Source organism: Octopus bimaculoides, chromosome 10 (assembly GCF_046866305.1).
Source record: "Octopus bimaculoides isolate indiv1 chromosome 10, ASM4686630v1, whole genome shotgun sequence".
Taxonomy (NCBI): Eukaryota; Metazoa; Mollusca; class Cephalopoda; order Octopoda; family Octopodidae; genus Octopus; species Octopus bimaculoides.
In genome coordinates, this window is record NC_142937.1 from 48,297,784 (window position 1) to 48,319,047 (window position 21,264).

The window sequence follows — 21,264 nt, forward strand, 5'->3', positions numbered from 1 at the left end:
CTAGGCCTGTTATATTTATAATTTTATAAGCAATTGCTTATTCTGTTTCTAATATATGTGCATGCACAGTAAACGAGGAGTATGAATACAATGTACTTGTCATTTCTATCAGATTTTTAGTGTGCTGCTTAGATGATGGTGAACATTGAAGCACAATTATGACATCTGAAGGCTTGAATTTATTTTATTAATATTTAATAAAATTAATATAAGTGAAACAATAAATGATGAAGATTTGAAACTTACATAATTAACTAACTACATCAAGATGGAGTGTAATAAACACTTAAACCTTGATAAAATAGAGGCATTACTCAAACAGTTCAAAATTTTATTTAAAATTTTGTAGATGGCACTAGGTCTGAATTGGTTTATCTTAGTACATCAAAGCAATTAAGAAACTAAATGATATTCGGTATGCTATAATAATTCAAGATTGTTCATTTGAAGCTTAAGTGGTGTTTTTGAAAATATAATTATACTTAACCCTTTAGTGTTTAGACTGGCTGTATCCGGCCCAAATATTCTACACATTTTATGCTCAAACTGGCCAGAACCAGCATCTCACACCTACCCTGCAATGTCATTCTAAAAATAAGCAATTAGATCTTTCCTATCTTGAAGCTACAAAATAATATCAGATAAATTTTTTTTAATGTGAATAAATAAGGATTACTTTTGACAAATTAATTTGAACGCTAAAGGGTTAAAGAAAGACAATCTCATCATCATCATCATCATCATCGTTTAACGTCCGCTTTCCATGCTAGCATGGGTTGGACGATTTGACTGAGGACTGGTGAAACCGGATGGCAACACCAGGCTCCAGTCTGATTTGGCAGAGTTTCTACAGCTGGATGCCCTTCCTAACGCCAACCACTCAGAGAGTGTAGTGGGTGCTTTTACGTGTCACCCGCACGAAAACGGCCACGCTCGAAATGGTGTCTTTTATGTGCCACCCGCACAAGCCAGTCCAGGGGCACTGGCAACGATCTCGCTCGAAAATCCTACAGGAGCCAGTCAGGCGGTACTGGCAACGGCCACGCTCAAAATGGTGCATCTCATGTGCCACCCGCACAAGAACCAGTCCAGGGGCACTGGCAACGATCTTACTTGGCTTGCCGGGTCTTCTCACGCACAGCCCATTTCCAAAGGTCTCGGTCCGTAGTCATCGCCTCGGTGAGGCCCAATGTACGAAGGTCTTGCCTCACCACCTCAGCCCAGGTCTTCCTGGGCCTACCTCTTCCACGGGTTCCCTCAACTGTTAGGGTGTGGCACTTTTTCACGCAGCTATCCTCCTCCATTCTCACCACATGTCCATACCAGCGCAATCGTCTCTCTTGCACGCCACAACTGATGCTTCTAATGTTCAGCTTTTCTCTCAAGATACTTACACTCTGACGGGTATTCACATTGACATTACACATCCAACGGAGCATACTGGCTTCATTCCTTGCGAGCTTACGTATGTCCTCAGCAGTTACAGCCCATGTTTCACTGCCATGTAGCATGGTTGTTCGTACGCATGCGTCATACAGTCTGCCTTTTACTCTGAGTGAGAGTCCCTTTGTCGCCAGCAGGGGTAAGAGCTCTCTAAACTTTGCCCAGGCTATTCTTATTCTAGCAGCTACACTTTCAGCGCACCCACCCCCACTACTAACTTGGTCGCCCAGATAGCGGAAGCTATCGACTACCTCTAGTTTTTCACCCTGGAATGAGATAGAAGTTGTTTCCTGTTTGTTTGCAGTCTTTATTGCACCTGAACATCTGCCACAAACAAAAACTAACTTGCTAGTTAACCTGCCTTTGATGTTGCTGCACCTCTTATGTGTCCATAGCTTGCACCGGGTACATCTTATAGAGTTACTACCTACTCCTTTTCTACATACTGAGCAGGGCCATCTACCTGAAGGGGTTTGTGTTTTATCTACCTTCCTACTTATTAGGATTTTGGTTTTAGCTAGGTTGACTCTAAGGCCCTTCAATTCTAGACCTTGCTTCCACACCTGAAACTTCTCCTCTAGTTCTGATAGTGACTCCGCAATTAGGGCAAGGTCATCAGCATAGAGGAGCTCCCAGGGGCAACCTGTCTTGAACTCCTCTGTGATTGCCTGGAGGACTATGGTAAATAATAGGGGGCTGAGGACGGAACCTTGGTGGACCCCTACCTCTACCCGGAATTCATTGCTGTACTCATTTCCAACCCTCACCTTACTGGCCGCATCTCTGTACATGGCTCGCACAGCTCTCACTAGCCATTCTTCTATCCCAAGTTTCCTCATTGACCACCAGATAAGGGATCGGGGGACCCTGTCAAAGGCTTTCTCCATGTCAACGAAAGCCAGGTACAGAGGTTTATCCTTGGCTAGGTATTTCTCTTGCAACTGTCTCACTAGAAATAAGGCATCAGTAGTGCTTTTACCTGGCACGAACCCAAACTGCATCTCATCTAAATTGATTCGCTCCCTAATTAGTTGGGCTATGACCCTCTCTGTAACTTTCATAACCTGATCTAACAGCTTGATGCCTCTGTAATTATTTGTATCTAAAGCGTCCCCTTTACCTTTGTAGCAGTTGACTATGATGCTGCTACACCAGTCATAGGGTATGACTCCTTCGTGTATCACCTGGTTCGTAATACGGGTGACTAGGCTATAGCCAACACTGCCAGATATTTTGAGCATCTCTGCAGTGATTCCTGATGGGCCGGGGGCTTTCCCGGTCTTCATACTCTTAATTGCTTTATCTACCCTGGTACTATCAACTCGGATAGCTGGTCCCTCTATTGGGTCGACATAAGGCAGGCTCTCTTTCTCCCATTCATTCTCTTTATTAAGCAATCTATCGTAGTGGCATCTCCAGACCTCTTTCTTTGCATCCTCATTTAATGCAAGCGTACCATCATCCATGCGAACACATTTCTCTCCTACAACATCACTATTCTCTCTCCTACACTGTCTTGCAACCCGAAATACCTCGAGTCTTTGGTCCTCACGGCGCAGAACATTGGCAAATCTTTCCTTATCTGCTTCCCCTCTGGCTAAATAAACCTGTCGCCTAGCCTCCCTTCTGGCACATTGGTACAATTCCCTGCTACCACCGTTCTTCCAGTCCTTCCAAGCTTGTTTCTTTTGTCTAATAGCCCTGTCTACCTCCTTGTTCCACCACCACGTTACTCTGGGTTGGGAGGGGACCTTACACCACCCACAAATCTGGTCGGTGGCTTTCAACAGGTTGTCCCGCAGAAATCTCCAATTGTCTTCCAAATCTCAGACAAATGAAAATGTTTGGACCTAAAGTGAAAAAAAGATAACCAGCTACTACAGCTAAGGCCCATTGCAAATCCTTTTTGTAATCAAAATTGATCCAGAAAAAAGAGTTTGTAAAATTGGATTTTATTAATGCAATCAATTCAGACAAAAACAGATATTCTCTGTTGTCTAAAAACTTTGCCTAAAGCATCATTTTGTGCCTCGTTATAACGGTGTTGTTACTATGAGCATTTATTCTCAGGCCAGTAGCACAGCCAAGTTCTAATATAGAATGAATTAGTTTACACTGCTAATAAGGACTCTCATCAAGGAAAGTTTAGTAAAGTTTAACCCATATGGCTCTGGGAAAGAATACATATAGACAGAAGATACAAAATGTTGGGAGTCTATCAATCATAGCTGACTCATCCACTGCTTATATTGAAAGTCTTTTATGACCAGAAGGAACTCAGAAATGGAAGGAAATGTGTTAACCATTTTTCTAGATTTGGAATTCCTATGACAGTGATATTAGACAAATGGACCATAATTCAATCAAGAAAATTGAAAGTCCTAACTATAGTCCAAAATCTAATAGTGAGGCAAAAAGAGCTGTGGAAACAAATATGCATTAAAGGGTTACAATCAGTCAATTGGCAAGTTTGGCATCTTAGCGCATACTGTGCATACAAGTTATTTCCAGTTGAAGAATTACTTGGTTGACAAGTATAGCCATAAACTTTTTTCATGAGGTTGGACAAATGCTTCATTAAAAGCACAATAGAGTGAAATTTCTTGCACATTATCTGATCCATGCTGACAGAAAAAACAACTTGGATTAAACTTGAAGATGAAGACGGGTAGTTAGCTTTTAGATATCCTTTCCTATGCATGTCGACTGATCATGATAAGGTTATCAATAGACCACCATCACATGCCTTCCCATGTACCATAGAGCTGCTGTTTGATCATCTGATCCCCTGTAGTACTGTTTCTAACAAGTCAGTATCATAAATTATTTTTGCGACTATTACTGCTGCTAGTCTTCATAGTAACATCATGAAAAGTACACATTATCATGTTGGATACACAGAATCTCAAAAGGAATTCAAAGCCACAATGATATGGCAACTAACCTGATTTATGTTTTGTGATTGGATTGTTATAAATAATTGTTTTATTCTATTATTAATATACATGCATGCATGCATAGTAAACAAGGGGTGTAGATAAAACTTGCTTGTCATTTTCATCTAGAATTAGTTTTTTGGTATGCCACCAGGATAATGTTGAACTGTTTTAAGAGATGTCTGAGACTTGAATCCACTGTTGTAAACTTATTTAAATATCTGCAGACACAAGACAGTTGAAAATAGATTGGATGGCCTCATTCTGGGGATGTGTCCAAGTTCAGTGCTTACATTAAAGATCTTGTACCTAAGCCCATGAGGTTTTGATAGAAGTAACACATGGAAGGCTGTAGACTGTATATCTATTGAGTTTTAAGGCTTGTACAACATTGTATAATACATATAATCTCTCTGATGCATCTGTGTTCACAAAATATGTTAACTATACATTGTTTAATGTATTTTATCTTGAGACAAAATATTAGTCGATGAATGTAAACAATAGGTTTTCTTTTGTTTGTTAACACGAATGCAAATAAATCTGGTACATAAAATAAGTTTGTATCAAAAATATTGTAGTGCACCTGAACACTGTATACAATAAGCTCATTATCATTCAAAACACTTTCATTACCATGTTTCTGTTGAAATTCACTGCCTTTATTTCAATTAATTTTGAAAATATTGAAGAATTTAGTAAAAAAAAAAACTTTGTTGTTATTAATCTGGTATTTGGAATAAACATTGAATATCCAAGGAAAGTTTTCATTTTGATCAGTTTGTGTCATAGAGCTTGAACAGTGTCAAGTGGATTAGTGTCAAAAGGGTTTAAAAAAGTTTAACACTTTACTACTATTTTTTTTTTCAAGTGGTAGAAAATAGATGAGTATTGACCTCATCTTCTGGCCAGAAATTTTTATTTTTTGTTTATTTTTAATTTTTAGTAGTCTTAATAAAAAAGCAGGATAGTTGAAGCAGAAACATATTTTGTTTAAAATTCACTGTATCTTAAGATGTGTGTTTGTGCTTACATCCCGGTCTCTGGATTTGTTTTAGTCCAATATCATTATATTTTCCATAAATTGTAATAATTGAATCTCTTTCTTATTGCAGTTTTGAGGAAATATATAAATTTCAAAAACAGATCTTAAGAGTAAAAGATCGAGATGAGTTCCCCATGATTTTAGTTGCAAATAAGGCAGATTTAGAAGATAACCGATCGGTAAGTCTTAAAACCACTATTACTATCTTTATATTGATTCATTAGAAAACTTGTAAATCAAAGGAATTAAGTGAAGTAAAGTGCCCAAAAGTTCCTCTTTTATCAGTTGCTATCTGAAATATTCTGCTCTAAACTTGATATCAGTGAAATGACTCATATTTATTTTAATACTCTAAAAAGATCAGAGGTCAGTTTTACCATAGCAAGATTTTCTTTCTGATTCACCAATCACCAACCTAGAATATCTTTACTAATAATCTTATATCTGTCAAGAAGTTTGCTCCCAACCACATGGTTTCAAGTTCAGTGTGGTACCTTTGTCAAATATCTTATACAATAGTCCTGGCCAACCAATGGCATGTGAGTGGATTTAGTTGACAGAAACTAAAAGAAACTCATTGTGTATTTATGTCTCTTCATCTTGACATTGTATGATATTGTAAACAAGTGTCACCATCATACAAGTCATATTGTTCATTTCCAATCTTCCATGAAATTATGTCTGGCCATGGGGAAATATTACCTTGCTTGGAAACATGTGAGGGATAACAACAGGAAGGGCATCTGTTTCAATGAATTCCATCTGAACCATGCTAGCATAGAAAAGTGGACATTAAAATGATGTGATGATTGTAATTCATTGTTGTTGTGGCTGCCCCAGTAGAAGTTTAATATACATTGAAGTGGCATATGAGATTTGAAATTTCTAAGGAGAACTTGGCTTTGAAGAAGGACTATACTTCAGGCAAGTTTGGTTGAGTAATTTGCTTTCCTTGCAAGGTAGGGTACTACATCAAGAATGCTATTCGATAGGCACTTTGAAAATTAGTGAACAATAGTCATTGGTTACAAGTTTCCAATGGACCAGTTACAGTTTTACTGCATTTCTGGTAGCAAAAGTGGCAGTGGAGTGTCTTTGCCTTGTTGCACTACGAATATCATGAAAGACTTTGCACAAAGAGCATCTGTTCTTTACTGATGTACATTGGTAAAAAATATGCACACACACACACACGCACGCACACACACACATATAGTGAAGACAGACTTGAAGTTTTAAGGAGGTTACAAAGGACCAAATGGATTGTTGACATGCTGTTCAGGAGGAGATTGTTTTGGCTCTCAGGGTATGACAAAACACATTGTTTACATATATGCATGTACAGTTGGTACATGTTTTATGTGTATAACAGGTCGGACACCAGTTTTTTTTATGTTGGTTGTTTGTTATCACAACAGGTCGTTGAAGTGTGAGATATACTATATCTTTATTACAATGTTTTCATTCGTAAGCTATAACAAATATTATTGTTTATTTAATTAAAAGCTATAATGATAATCTCGTTACTTATAACTTAATTATAAGTATTTATCACTAAGCATAAATCTTAGTTTAGTTTAGGCTGCGTAAATGTTATGATGTATACATGACAAGACGCTGAATGTGCGTTCATTACATGCATGTATGTTGAAGATTTAGATTATATTTTCTTGACCGTTACACATAAAAAAAATACAGTTTCATTAATATACAGAAATAAATTCAACAAGTTGAAAGAAACGAGAAATAAAAGGAATTAAGTTTCTACATTAATTTATTATATACATATTTTTACATTTATAGAAATTTAGAAACAAAGCATTTCATCGTAGAGAATTTACGACTTAAATTTATTATTAACTAGTTTCTCATTCTAACTAATAAGGTTTCACGACAATTCAATATTGTCGGATTTGAGTATTGAACATGGCATATATATTAGCCTATACTCAAAAGGGTGAGTATCGTGGACTTGAGTAACATCCAACGATCAGTGGAGATTTTGCCGAAAATCAGGGTTTTTATAACTACTCATACACGAATCATAGAACCATAACCCCGTGAAAGATTTCTTCAATGAAGTTCAGAATTCGTCTATGGGCAGTAATTTTTAACCAATGAGAAATCAATAATTTCTCATGTTCGGGCAAACGAACTTACGTTCTCTCTCCGCCTCTTATGAGTTTGCTACACATGTATAAACATTTATGTATGTGTAGATATATCTATGTTTATCTGCATACTGTGAAGTCTTTGATGGCCTCTCATTCCTTTAACACTCTACCACTTCTGCTTCCCATCACTTACTCTAAGGTACATTCCCCCATATCATACATCCCTTTATCACTCGTTTGTCTATCACCCATACCACTGTTACCTGTGTCTCTCTATTGCTTATGCCTCTTGCACAAATGCCCATTATTGTTCATCTCTCAATCACTTCCCCATGTTGCTTATCTCTCAAATCACTTTCCCTTCTTATCATTCTCATTGTACTATATTGCCAGTGTCACGAAGATGGCAGTGGATCTCTTCTGTTCACTGTACAATTCCTTTAGTGTAGTAATTAAGAATACCACTGTATCTGTCACCAACAAAATACTCCCTTGCTTTGGTTTTTATCCCTTTTTCCTTCATCCTTATCACCTTCACCTTCTCATAGTATATGCTTAGGGGATCTCACCAGATATGTTTATACCCCATATACTCTACCTACACTCCACTCCTGGTTGTTTGGTATTAACAGCCTTCATTTATCTATATCTTGTTATCCATCATGCTTTCAACCCTTATTCTCTCTAGTACTGGTGCCACAGTAAAATGCACCTAGTGCACTCTGTTAAGTGTAGAATCAAGAGATCTTTTCAGTCATGTCAAAGACTTGACAACCTCCCTAGTGCTGGTACCATGCCAAAATGGACCTTGTACACCCTGTAGAGTGGTTGATATGATCAAACCATAGAAACCAAGGCAAAATAAAGCTCATGAGTGAGATCTGGTCCTCGAATCCATCTAGGAGTGCGACAATGACCTGTCCAACCCATGCCAGCTTGGAAAGCAGGTGTGAAATGCCATCAGTAATATATATATATATATATATATATATATATATATATATCATCATCATTTGAGATTCCATTTTCTGTACTGGCATGGGTTAGTGGGTTGGATGGTTTGACAGGAAATGACAAGCCAGAGGGTTGTGTCTAATTTCAAGATCTGCTTTTATATGATTTCTACAGTTGGATGTCCTTCTTAACACCAACCACTTTACAGAGTGTACTGGATATGTTGTTTTTTTTTTTGGTGTGGCACCAGCCCAAAGGTTGCCAAGTGCTCACACAAGAAAGACAAGATCCTTCAGCTAAGTGGGATATAATATTGAAGGATGTGTAAGTATGATAGGAGGACAGGAACAGGTGTCTTGCTGAAGAGAAGATATGTGGCTTCCCAGCTAGAAAAAAAGAAAGAAATGGTGAGGTCATATATAATAACTAACGGTGTACGTAACAGACAGATGTAAACATGTCTTTATATATAATATATCTGCAGACAGGGAAAGAGCTATCAGCTAGACTAGTTTCAATCCTGTTTTATGATTTCATCAGCAATCAAGTACTTCCATTATTGGATTGTAACTAGTTCAGTTAATTTCTATTTTTCTACCCACAAAAATATTATATAAAATGATATGGTTTTCACATTTGTCTATTACAGACAATGTTGCTAAAATCTATTGATATATTCTCTCATATTGAATAACAATGACACAAAATACTCTTAACAAACCAGTAATATATTAATCAAACTATCCAAATATGTGTTGTGAATGCAAATCTGTCTATCTGATGTAATGAAAACTTAGTAATAGTACAAATTGACAGCAATGAAAGTGTCGGATGAAATACCTTGCAGTATTTATCCCCCCTTACGTTTTGAGTTCAGATCCCATTGAGGTCATCTTTGCTTTTCACCTTTCTGGGATCAAAAATAAAGTATCAGTCTTTATGATGGGTTTCTATGGTTTTTGTCTACCACATTCCACTCTAGTTAACCTGAGACTGTAGTAGAAGATACTTACTCAGAGTGCCAGGCAGTAGAATTGAATTTGGAAATGCATGGTTGTTAAGTAGACTTCTCAACCACTTAGTCATGCTTGCATTCATGGTTTTGAGTTTAATCTACTGTGATTCTGGCCAATCAGAAGTTTAAAACTTGTCCCAGCCATTTTTTCTTCAGCACAATATATTTTTCTACTAACTTCTGTCTGCCAACTTCAATATTACAATATACTACTACAGTTACTCAGCAGTAAATGGGTAACTCTTCAACAGACTGGCATTCTATTTAGGGAAATGTTGGCCTTTCTATCTAGTCAACAAGATGGCATCATTCAAAAGCTACAATAATGCAAGGAAGCACATTGTGACAGCAGTGTATAACATTTGATAGACTGGTTGATTCAGCTACTTTGTTAACATAACTGAATAGTAAGTGACTGGAAGGGACATCAGTGAAAATATTTACTCTAGTAATACATGCATGTCACAGCAACATCAAGATTTTCTTAAATAGGGACATGCAACAAGAAATGGATTCTCTTTTGAGCAATGACTTTTTTTTAAAACATCTTGTATTGCGATCAAAGGTATTATCCAGATTAACTCTCTGTCCATGCTTTCTCTGCAAATATTAACATTCAAATGTTAAATTTGAACTTTGAAATCAATCTTGGGTGATCTGGTAGAGTTATGGCACTGCTCAACACTGCTCATCTTCATTCATTTTATGTTCATTTTTGTATGTGGGCATGACTTAGACTAAATGAGGACAGTGAATTGGTAGAGCCAGAGCCATTAGAGCATCAGATAGACTATCCTGCAGCATTTGTTTCAACTCTCTGTACTCCTAACTCAGATCCTACCAAGGTCAACTTTGCCTTTTATCCTTTCATTGGATGGGTGAAACTGTAAGAACCTCAAACCAGTTGCCTTACAGTATTTGTTTCAGGTCTTTGCTTTCTGAGTTAAAATTCCACCATGGCCTACTTGGGTGATAAACTAAATACAACATCCTATTTAATACCACTATCTGGTTTTTGTATGCTTTAGCAGATTTCACTCTGTTGCAAGCAATCAGACTAGGTTTCTGGTTTGAAGATACCTTCCTCCTGCCAGTCTCAAAGTTCCTATTAAAAAGGATCATAGGCATGATCATCCTTCCTGGCTAAAAAAAATCCAAAAAATGTATGGGTTCATCTTTCTCCCACCTTTCTTATTATTCCATTCTCTTCCTAATTTTGTTCCTCTTTTTTCTCTGTTTCTCTTCTTTTTACTTTCCTGTTCCTATCTCTCAGATTCTCTCCATTCTCAATCTTTCCAGTCTTTTTCTAAATTGTTATCCCTCTCACTCTCTACCTCTCTTACCATCCCACTTTCTCTTTTCTCTTTCACTTTTCTCTCTCAACTCTCTCTTCTCTGTTTCTTATTGTCTCCCCCTTCTTCTCATCATCGCCAACACTGCAACTGTTACTATTAATAACCAAACTCAGTGTAGTATTAGCACCATAACAGTAGCAGCAGTAGCAATGTCTAAAACCTCTAACTGTAACCTTTGCCCAATACTAGCTAGATATTTCTGCTGTACAGGCAAGGCATAAACATCTTAATGAAATATCCCGTTTTTGTTTACAGTATGTCTAGACAGAATCTATCTTGGCATCATTCAGTGTGTGTGTGTGTGCGTGCGCACATACACACACTTCTCTGTGATGTTGATCATTTCTTAATGGACTGAATATCTTGTACCTACTTGCTTGAAATAAATACAAATCATTCTTATAAATAGGTTTTAGTGACGGTGGGCTGTTGTTTGTAGGTAGAAGTGACTCCATTTCTGAGTTTAGCCTCCTCACCACCACTACCAGTACAATATCAAATTCTGTAGCAGTGATTGGACTTCTGAGCAGTTAATGTTTATACACAAGTTGACTGGGAAATAAGGTAGACTGCTACCTTTAAGTTAAGCCCTTTAAGTTTTAAATGTGTCTTATTTCAATTGCTGTATTTTTTGGTATACAAGTCACATTTTTTGGACCAAAATTTGCAATTAAAAAAGAATGGTCAACTTATACACCAGACAACTTTGGTGGACCAAAATTTCCATGTGAAATGCAGTAAAGTTTGGAAAGATAGTGACAATGTTTGAATGTTTATTGCTATATACTACATCAACAATAATGAGTCATGTCACTCATTAATCAAAATTCTCAAATTCCTGAGGACACAACTTCTTTGCTCTAGTCTATGGATCAATGTGGCATTGCTAACTTCAAGAGCTGTTATCTGAGAAGAACTTTGAAATAATTCATAAAAGCCTCTAATAGTGAGAATAAAATAGGTCTATCTAATTGAGTGTCTAGTTAAACATGCCTTGTTTAGATAATAATTATTTCTGACATAAGTACAATGTCACAACTTAGGTAGGGAAGGGGAACAGTTAGTTAAATCAACCTCAGCAAGGATTTGAACTCAGAATGCTGATATGGTAATTGAAATAAGATGCATTTAAAACTTAAAGGGCCTAACACGAAGGTAGAGATCTTCTTTATGTCCCTGGTTGCCTAAGCAGAAGTTAACAACACATATCAGTCAATATGTGTATAAACATTACTCCACAAGGCATTTTTGTTCACTGTTCTAACAATTCTACCATCCATTGCCCTTAATTTAGCATCAAATTATGTCTATGTATTACACCCATCACTTGCATTAAAACATCAATGCATTCCTGAAAATTGAAATGCATTCCTATAGCTTCTTTGTTTTGTTTTTTTTCTTCCTTTCTTCTTCTTTTCTTTCTCTTTTTTTTTTTTCCAGAAAAAAGAATACAACCACATTTATGCATGATAATAACTTTTGAGCATAGACAATGCAGTATGTACACAATAAAAACATTTCAAGAGAAATATGTTAGGAAATAAATAAGAATACAGTTATATCATGGCAGAGTATGTACTTGCCACAAATGATGTTGCTTCCTATGTAATGATAGGAGGTAGTGCAATAGCAGCTACTGGGAAGAAGGGGATCGTTACCTTCAGCATCTTGCAGGGCTGAAGAACTTATCCAAAGTTGTTTGACGCTTATGACATACCATCTCTTTTATAACTCTTAATGAACTTCTCTTGTATTATTTATGGTTACTGTCATGATTAGGATATCATTCCCTTAGCCACATCTTTCCAGTCAACTGAAGCATAGTGGACAGAGCTGCTATATCTTCTTGCCCTGCAATTTTAACAGTATCAAGTTCTCTTTAGACAAACTTCTTCAAAGGGACTTGTAGCAACTCAACATCATCTTTGATTTCTTCAAACCCTACATCATAGGCCAGTGTCACAATATCTTAGTAAACTTCATGTAGACTTTTTGCTGGTAGAAAACCAGTAAAGTCACAGATATTCTTTTCTACTCTAGGCACAAGGTCCGAAATTGTTGGGGAGGGCGCCCGTCGGTTAGATTGAACCCAGAATGCAACTTGTACTTAATTTATCGACCTTGAAAGGATGAAAGGCAAAGTCAATCTCGGCAAAATTTGAACTCAGAATGTAAAGACAGACAAAATACCACTAAGAATTTTGCCTGGCATGCTAACGTTTCTGTCAGCTCACCACGTTAGTAAAGTCACAGGTATTGTCTGATCAAATGTTACCCAAATATCATTTGTAGCTGAGGGTCCCACTTCATCTCATAACCCAGCTATGTTACTATAAGTTTCTTCTTTCCATCATTTGCCTTTATAAGTTGTTTCAAAGTTATTTTCAGTTGAAGTACCTTAGAGTTAGCTATCACACCTCAGTGTATTTGGCTGGAGTAAAGAAGCTTAGCTCTTGTGAATGTGTTCCGTCCTCATATTATTTAAGTTTATTGACTTGTTTGATGCATTTTCTATAAAGAGCAATGCTTTGTTGAACATATTACATCTGATATTGTACAGCAGGGCAATAAATATTTGTAAACCAGTCTTTGAAAAGGCTCATAGACATCCAAACCTTCATATTTGAATCCCAGGTAGATTATATTTAGTATAGCCCTTGAAAACCCTTGGATTTTCAGAATGTTATACAAGTAGAGACTTTAATTTCAAATCACCATTAGTATTTTCTCCCTCCCACAAGAAGTATCAGATGATTCTTGGAAGCTTTAAAATACAGTGCTATTTTTCAACACTGTAGACATGTGCTTGCAGGAAAGCTAATTCATGAACATTGATGGTTTGTTGTAGTGTATTAGGGCTCAATCAGCAACTATTTTCTGCAGTTCTCCAGGATAATTTGTAGCAGCCTCTGTATCAACACTGGCAGATTCACTAGTCATTTTTATATTGTGCAAATACTAGCTAAAAATGTTTTGCATAAGGAGTTGTACCTTCCTCTTTTGGCAAATTGTAACACAAACTTTTACTTTTTGCTTGAGTGACCATTGTGTTATCAACACATTATGTCCAATTTGATCATTGATCCACATACTCAAGAGCTGTTACCTTTTCTTCATCACATCAGGTCTTTGTGAAAACAATGTTTGAGGAGTAGCTACATGAGTGCTTTGCCTAATTTTGTTTTAAGTCATGTTTTGTTCTCACTGTAGACACTGCAAACCTTAATATTTTTGCAATAAGGCTGAGCAAACTTTTGTAAAACATCAAGTGTAACATTCAATGTATTTATAACTCCTTCTCACACTACTTGATTGCTTCTTTCTTGTCATCTTGAATAAGTGTAGTGCACTGTACTCCATGTTTGTAGCTGAATATGTCTGTGTTAGTTAGAGTCAAGAAATTCCCATCGTATAATAAAACAGCAGAATCTGTGAAGAGTAATGCTGTTCTGCTTCAACAAAAAGTATTAGCCTTATTACTTCAAATTCAAGAATGGAAATAAGAAAATAACAGGGGTGGAGGAGTGATGTCAAAGAATACAAGCTGTAGAATATGGAATGAAGCTTTGTCAGTTGAAAGTGTTTCATGCATGAACAAAGTAGGAGTTAAAAGGAAAGAGCAGGTAAGTGTTGGCGAGACTATTGAGAGCAATGAAAAACAAGGTGTGAGGAGAGGAGAGTGTATTGTAGGCTGCAAACAGCAAAAATATACAGAGTAAAGTGACAGAAAAATAATGAAAGGAATAGCCATGCATATCACACCAAATATATAGTAAAGTTTACCCAAATTTTTTTTTAAGAGCAGAGTTAAACTTGTATCTTGAAATTAGTGGTCATCGTCATCATGATCCTATTTTACAATTTCTGAAAGTGTGGAATTTCATAACCAGTTTTCCTCTAATGTGGTTAATGCCTCTGTTTACTTATGTATGATCTGCTCATTTTATGAAAGATTTTTATATATTTATTCAATACAGGTTAGTAAAGATGAAGGCTTGGAACTCGCCAGGCAGCTGAAAGTTAGCTATACAGAAGCAAGTGCCAAAAACAGAATGAATGTTGACCAAGCATTCTATGATTTGGTCAGAATTATCAGGTAATTTCTTTCTCCGATTTAATTTAAGATGAACATCCTTTTCTTTTAATTCTCTCCCCCTTTTTATTTATTTATTCTTTGTTAATTTTTATCTGCTATGCTTAATAATTGAAGCAATGTGAGGTACAAATAATTTACTTCTCTATAGTAATATTGTGAATAGATTGAAGCTGTTGTTTAGCTTCAGGTCATTCCTGATTAAGTATATTTATGATGAAGAACATTGAAGATATGGCTATTCTGTTTTCCTTTCAAGAGTAGTGTGCACCAGACTACCTTATCCAACATATTCTCTTTTTTCTTTTTAAGATGGAATGGTGTGATTTGAACAAGATAGATTTTGCTAATATTTTTAGTAAGTTGAACAACTATGTAGGTTCATTAGATGCTGTTAACTGGATTTTTCTATGAATGAAAATATTTTCCAAGATTTGAAACATTCAGTATGTAATTGTTTAAAGTCCAGCAAACTTGAAATGGTCTTTCCATTGAAAACCAAAGCATCGGCTTAGTCAAGGTGAGTTAATGTAGAAAATTAAAATTGAATATTAGATACTCTTGATGTGAGGAATGGTATTTGCTGTTCGCAAAATATTTGTCAGCTTTATAAAATATAGCCTCACTGATAGCAATACTAACATAATTGGCCCACCTCCCATAAAAGTGCTCGTTTAAGTTAATAAGCAAGTTATGTATCCAGACTTGGCAAGAAAGTTTGAAAATATGTATGTCAAAATGATGTCTACATGATTAAGCTTTCGGACTTCTGGCCTTTAAACTATAGTCTGAATCTTAGCTACATGCATTTAGTTTCATTATTGTAAATTGTTTGAAGAAATATGAAGTCTGGCAACCTTGGGATATTATAATGTGTTTTTAGTGTATCGTTTTGACTGGAATAGATTTTTATGTTTCAAGTAGTTACTGTACTTTCCTCATTCTATGACTTCGGTTTCTGGAATGCATTATGTTCTTAAGGTACTACATTTTATGTTGTCCTAGTCTACTTAGCTGAAAGTGCATACCAACTGAGTGATGGTGTGGCATTCTCTCCCTCCCATTGTCACAGGACCAGAGATGGGAGGGCTGAGAAGGTGCCTGTGTTTGCTTACAACTCCATAAGTATCTAAAACAATTAATGAAAATATGCAACGTACTGCTAAGTTATACTCGCTTGTAAGTGATGGCTATGATTTTTTTGTTTTTTATTTCCTTCATGGTCCATATTTACTACTAAAGAATTGTTTGCACAGAATAAAATTCAGGATTTGTAATAAGAATCTACAATTTATCAGGTCCCTAAACAAATCTGTCAGTTGTGATACTCTCTGATGTTGTAAATATAGATATATAAAGTTAAGTAGGTTTTTGTTCAGCTACATTGCAATGCATTTCTTAAGACAAAGACAGTTGCAATTTTCTCATTGTAAAAATGTAAGTGCCGTTCCTTTTTCACAACTTCACAATTGCTGTCTTTTGAAATTAAATATAGTGACCAGGAATTATTTAATGTAGCCATGGGACTGCACAGGAGTCTGAGAATTGTGGATAGACCTACTTTTTAGAAAAGATTCCATTGCACAGAGTTTAATCTTCTGTGATGATAGACTAGCCATTTTATGAAATATAAATGGCTATAAATGCAATGGATGCTGTTAGAAAAGTGTTCATCAATATATTCAAAGAATTAGGTTTAAAGATCACAGTAAATACAAACTAAACAGAGCACATTTCTTAGGCATAACTCTAGATTTAAGAACTCGTAAATACTACTTTTATAGTAAACCTAATGAAAATATGCAATTTACTAATATAGATTCCAACTATCTCCTAATAATCCTTAAAAATTTAGTTAATAACACTAGTAAGTGCACATCCATCTTATTCTCTGATGAAAAATCTTTTAAACATGTTGCTCATGTAGTGAAACCTCTCTCTCGGGCATTCAATCATAAATGATAACAAAGCTGCTAACATCTAGCCTTAGGCTACCTTGGACCCTTCTGTCCACCATCCTGATTGGTTCTTATTTGTGCGGCAATTGTCCCCATGTTCTGCTTGCTAAGGGTGGATTACATCCAATCGTGGCTTTGTGATAAGGTCACGTGAGATAGAGTTTTTCTGGGTTTCCGCTGAGCCCTATTTCAACTATAAATAAACCCGATCCCATGACGGTAGTCGTCTTCGATTCCAGATCTCTCACAGGTCTGGTCGCTGACCACACATACAGAACACAGCTACAGCCAGTTCCAGCGCTGACGTCTTCACCACCTATGTACTGTCTACCACAATGTCGTGCGCCAGCAACCCCACCACCAGGTACACACCAATATCAACACACTCGGTTTTATATCGACACTGTTTGAGTGAATTGTTTCCACCACGAGCAACAGTCAGAACTAACCAGCAAGAATATTCCGTATCAGGTAAACGGTCACAGCATTCAACGCTCAACACACATATTGTGATACCACAGCTCTGCTACTTGGCCACAACTTCCTGCGTATGAACATTCTATCTCCTTGTGTAACTCTAATACGAACTGGTATTTCTCTATCTCAGTGTTTGAGACTTGTAGTCTATGTTACAGACACTCTTTCTATGTTCTGTGTTCCTCTCATTCACACGCACACTTGTACTCTCACATATGGTACACACACTATTGCTTATACGACTGTCCGTTACTTCACATTGTTGTATACATTCTCTTGTACACGAAGGCCTGACTTATCTACTGTGTTATTTATATATGTCGCATGCACACACACAGACACAAACAGTTTCACTATGTTAATAAACTTACTCTCTCTCTATATATATATATATATATATCGGTTGTCTGTCCTAATCAGTTCATTTACTGGCACTATGGCTCGTATCACTCACGATGAGCCTTCTATCTTATATATCTTATTTTTTGTTCGACTGTGCGACATGGTAAAAAGGAGCCTTTTCCGTCTACGTCGCCATCTCCTTTGGTTCGCATGGTCGAATTATTACAAACTGGTGACCCTGACGTGATTCTGTTCATGCAGTTTCTCTTTAATGGCGATTTTTGTGCCAGCTTTAGGACCAACTGTTTTTCCAGTCCTTTCACTACAATTACTTTTCTGTGTCGTCTGTTTTGTCTTCGACACAAAGACTGGTGTGAGGCTATTGTAGTGAAACCTCTGAATGACATTTAAAAGACAGTGATTTAAAAATATAATATATACATTATATTTATAGAACAACACTAATCTTCATAAATGCAAAGGTAAGAAACAAAACATATGGTATAATTCTCTTATAGTTTAAATGCCCATGCATGCGTACGAACAACCATGCTACATGGCAGTGAAACATGGGCTGTAACTGCTGAGGACATACGTAAGCTCGCAAGGAATGAAGCCAGTATGCTCCGTTGGATGTGTAATGTCAATGTGAATACCCGTCAGAGTGTAAGTATCTTGAGAGAAAAGCTGAACATTAGAAGCATCAGTTGTGGCGTGCAAGAGAGACGATTGCGCTGGTATGGACATGTGGTGAGAATGGAGGAGGATAGCTGCGTGAAAAAGTGCCACACCCTAACAGTTGAGGGAACCCGTGGAAGAGGTAGGCCCAGGAAGACCTGGGCTGAGGTGGTGAGGCAAGACCTTCGTACATTGGGCCTCACCGAGGCGATGACTACGGACCGAGACCTTTGGAAATGGGCTGTGCGTGAGAAGACCCGGCAAGCCAAGTAAGATCGTTGCCAGTGCCCCTGGACTGGTTCTTGTGCGGGTGGCACATGAGATGCACCATTTTGAGCGTGGCCGTTGCCAGTACCGCCTGACTGGCTCCTGTAGGATTTTCGAGCGAGATCGTTGCCAGTGCCCCTGGACTGGCTTGTGCGGGTGGCACATAAAAGACACCATTTCGAGCGTGGCCGTTTTCGTGCGGGTGACACGTAAAAGCACCCACTACACTCTCTGAGTGGTTGGCGTTAGGAAGGGCATCCAGCTGTAGAAACTCTGCCAAATCAGACTGGAGCCTGGTGTTGCCATCCGGTTTCACCATGCTAGCATGGAAAGCGGACGTTAAACGATGATGATGATGATGCAATTTAGTAGGATTTTCAAAAACCTTATATAACAAATATTTTTTCATAAGCCTTATATAACATCTTTAATAAAAATGGATGAATCCATAAAGTTTCATTTTCATTTTGTGATTAATTACAGCTAATAAATATTTCATACTGTTTTATTTTCTGATTATCCTGTTTTGGGAACAGTATGCATTAATGACTGAAAGTAAGCTACAATCACGCTAAAACTCTACAGCTAGTATAAACAGTAGAAATCTTATCAGTATAGATGTGCAAAATTCTTCTCTATGTAATTGCAACACTTCTAATATCTGCTCTTGTAATGATATGTGACTTTCTAGACATTACCAAACTAATGCAAACAGTGAAGCAAAAAGACATACAGATCTTACTGAATATCCCTTTAAATTAAAGATATATACATTCAGACACTCAGAAATGTTACAATGGGTCATAGAAAACAGTAATAAAAAAGCCAAAAGTATTTGGAGTTTAAAGGATACTAATATAAACAATTATGAAATTGTTTTGTTCATTGTAGAATGTGAGTCTTCCAAAGCAGAAGTTTAGCATTTCATCACAATCTTTATGCAATTTAAAATAAAAGAATAGAATTGTCAAATTTTTGTAGAAATTTCTATCACTATTGAAAAATTTCCAACTACCAACTAGAATAATTTATTTTCTACATCAAGGATTTGCCACACTGTTAAAGATGGTCATATAATAAAAGTAACATTCATTTGTTCTTGAACATTAAAATTTCATAAGCAAAAGTTGCCTTCTTTCCTCCAATATACTGGAGACATGAAAATATCACGGTCTGCACATGACAATTAACTGGATGTCTGTGTGACACATTTTCTAATTTGTGTTTTTCACATATGATCAAATCTCTATATAATGTTCCTTTATCATATTACAGTCTGTTTACAAATATTTCAGTTTAAATATTATCATGCTTGCACACACATTTTGTATAGTCATTAATGGTAGTTAAAGAGTTGATTGTCTGCCTCTGTGTTACAAGCCTGTCCACCAAGAGCTTACATCGGTTGCTTATTAAAGGTAAACTTTAACAAGAACTGTTTCAAAAGTTAACAACATAACATCTATTGAAAGCTCTGAACTTCACATCTCACATGAACAAAAGCTTGAGTAGAGTGATAGGCATAGATACAGCTCTTAATTTGCTTACTGTTATTGACACCATTTATGAATGGTACTTCATAAAAGAAAAAGTAAAGACAAATGAAAAATGAAACAGTGTGATGGAATTGTCTCATTGCAAAATTATGAGGAGGCAAATTACGTTTCTCTTTTTTCTTTCACTTTGGATTTGCTAGATGCTTAGCCTATGTTGGAATAAAAGATGTAAAAGATTTTTTTTCTTAGTTGTAATAATTCTTTACAATTTTTGGCACAAGGCCTGCAATTATGGGCCAGGATAGATGATGGCATCAACCCCAATGCTAAACTGGTACTTATTTTATTGACCCAGAAAGGATGAAAGATAAAATTGACCTTGATGATAACTGAGCTCAGAATGTAAAACCAGAAGAAATGCTGCTAAATATTTTGTCCAGCTTGCTAATGATTCTGTCAAATTGTCACCTTTCTTAGCTGTAATAATAATATTCTCCAACACTTGAATTTATCTCTTCATTTTTACTTCATATTTATCCATAATTGTTTTCTTTTTGTGTAATGCAAAAGTAATTTTCTTCATTAATACATTTTCATTCCTTTATCTGTTTTCTAGAAAATTCCAAGACGAAGAACGTCCACAAGTGAAACCTGAGAAAAAACTGAAACGAGCCTGCTGTATACTGTAGCATATTATCCAGTGTCTCTGCTTCTTCAAATAACAAGATATATTAATAATAACAACAACAACAAAAACAAACTACCCAGAAGTCTCTCACTCTATTGCGCACTCTCTCTTGTTCTTTTCCTCACTCACTCTATCTTTCTATCTGTATATCTATCTATGCCTATTTCTGGTTCTGTACTTTATTGCTCAGAGCCTCCTGCCAACCAACCAACCAACCAACCAACCACCCAACCAATCAGCATTCCTCACAGGACAACCTGTTATCTACTTCCTCTGCCATTGTGTATAAAGTATAATATAATATATATATATATATATATATATATATATATAAGTATGTATGTGTCTACTTCCATGTATTACTGTGCGTATATGAAATACATATACATATATAGAGAGAGAT

The 21,264-nt window shown here is 36.5% G+C and overlaps 1 protein-coding gene across 1 annotated transcript in view; it reads left to right on the forward strand.

Annotated features, from left to right (window-relative positions):
* Positions 1-20,994, forward strand: part of LOC106868943 (ras-related protein R-Ras2) — a 33,359-nt gene extending 12,365 nt beyond the window's left edge. Inside the window, exons 3-5 of the mRNA XM_014914417.3 lie at positions 5,495-5,603; positions 14,840-14,958; positions 20,790-20,994. Of these exons, the coding sequence (XP_014769903.2) occupies positions 5,495-5,603; positions 14,840-14,958; positions 20,790-20,862 (301 nt within the window). The 3' untranslated portion in view covers positions 20,863-20,994. The remainder of the gene's footprint in view (positions 1-5,494; positions 5,604-14,839; positions 14,959-20,789) is intronic.
* Positions 20,995-21,264: the final 270 nt, after the last annotated feature.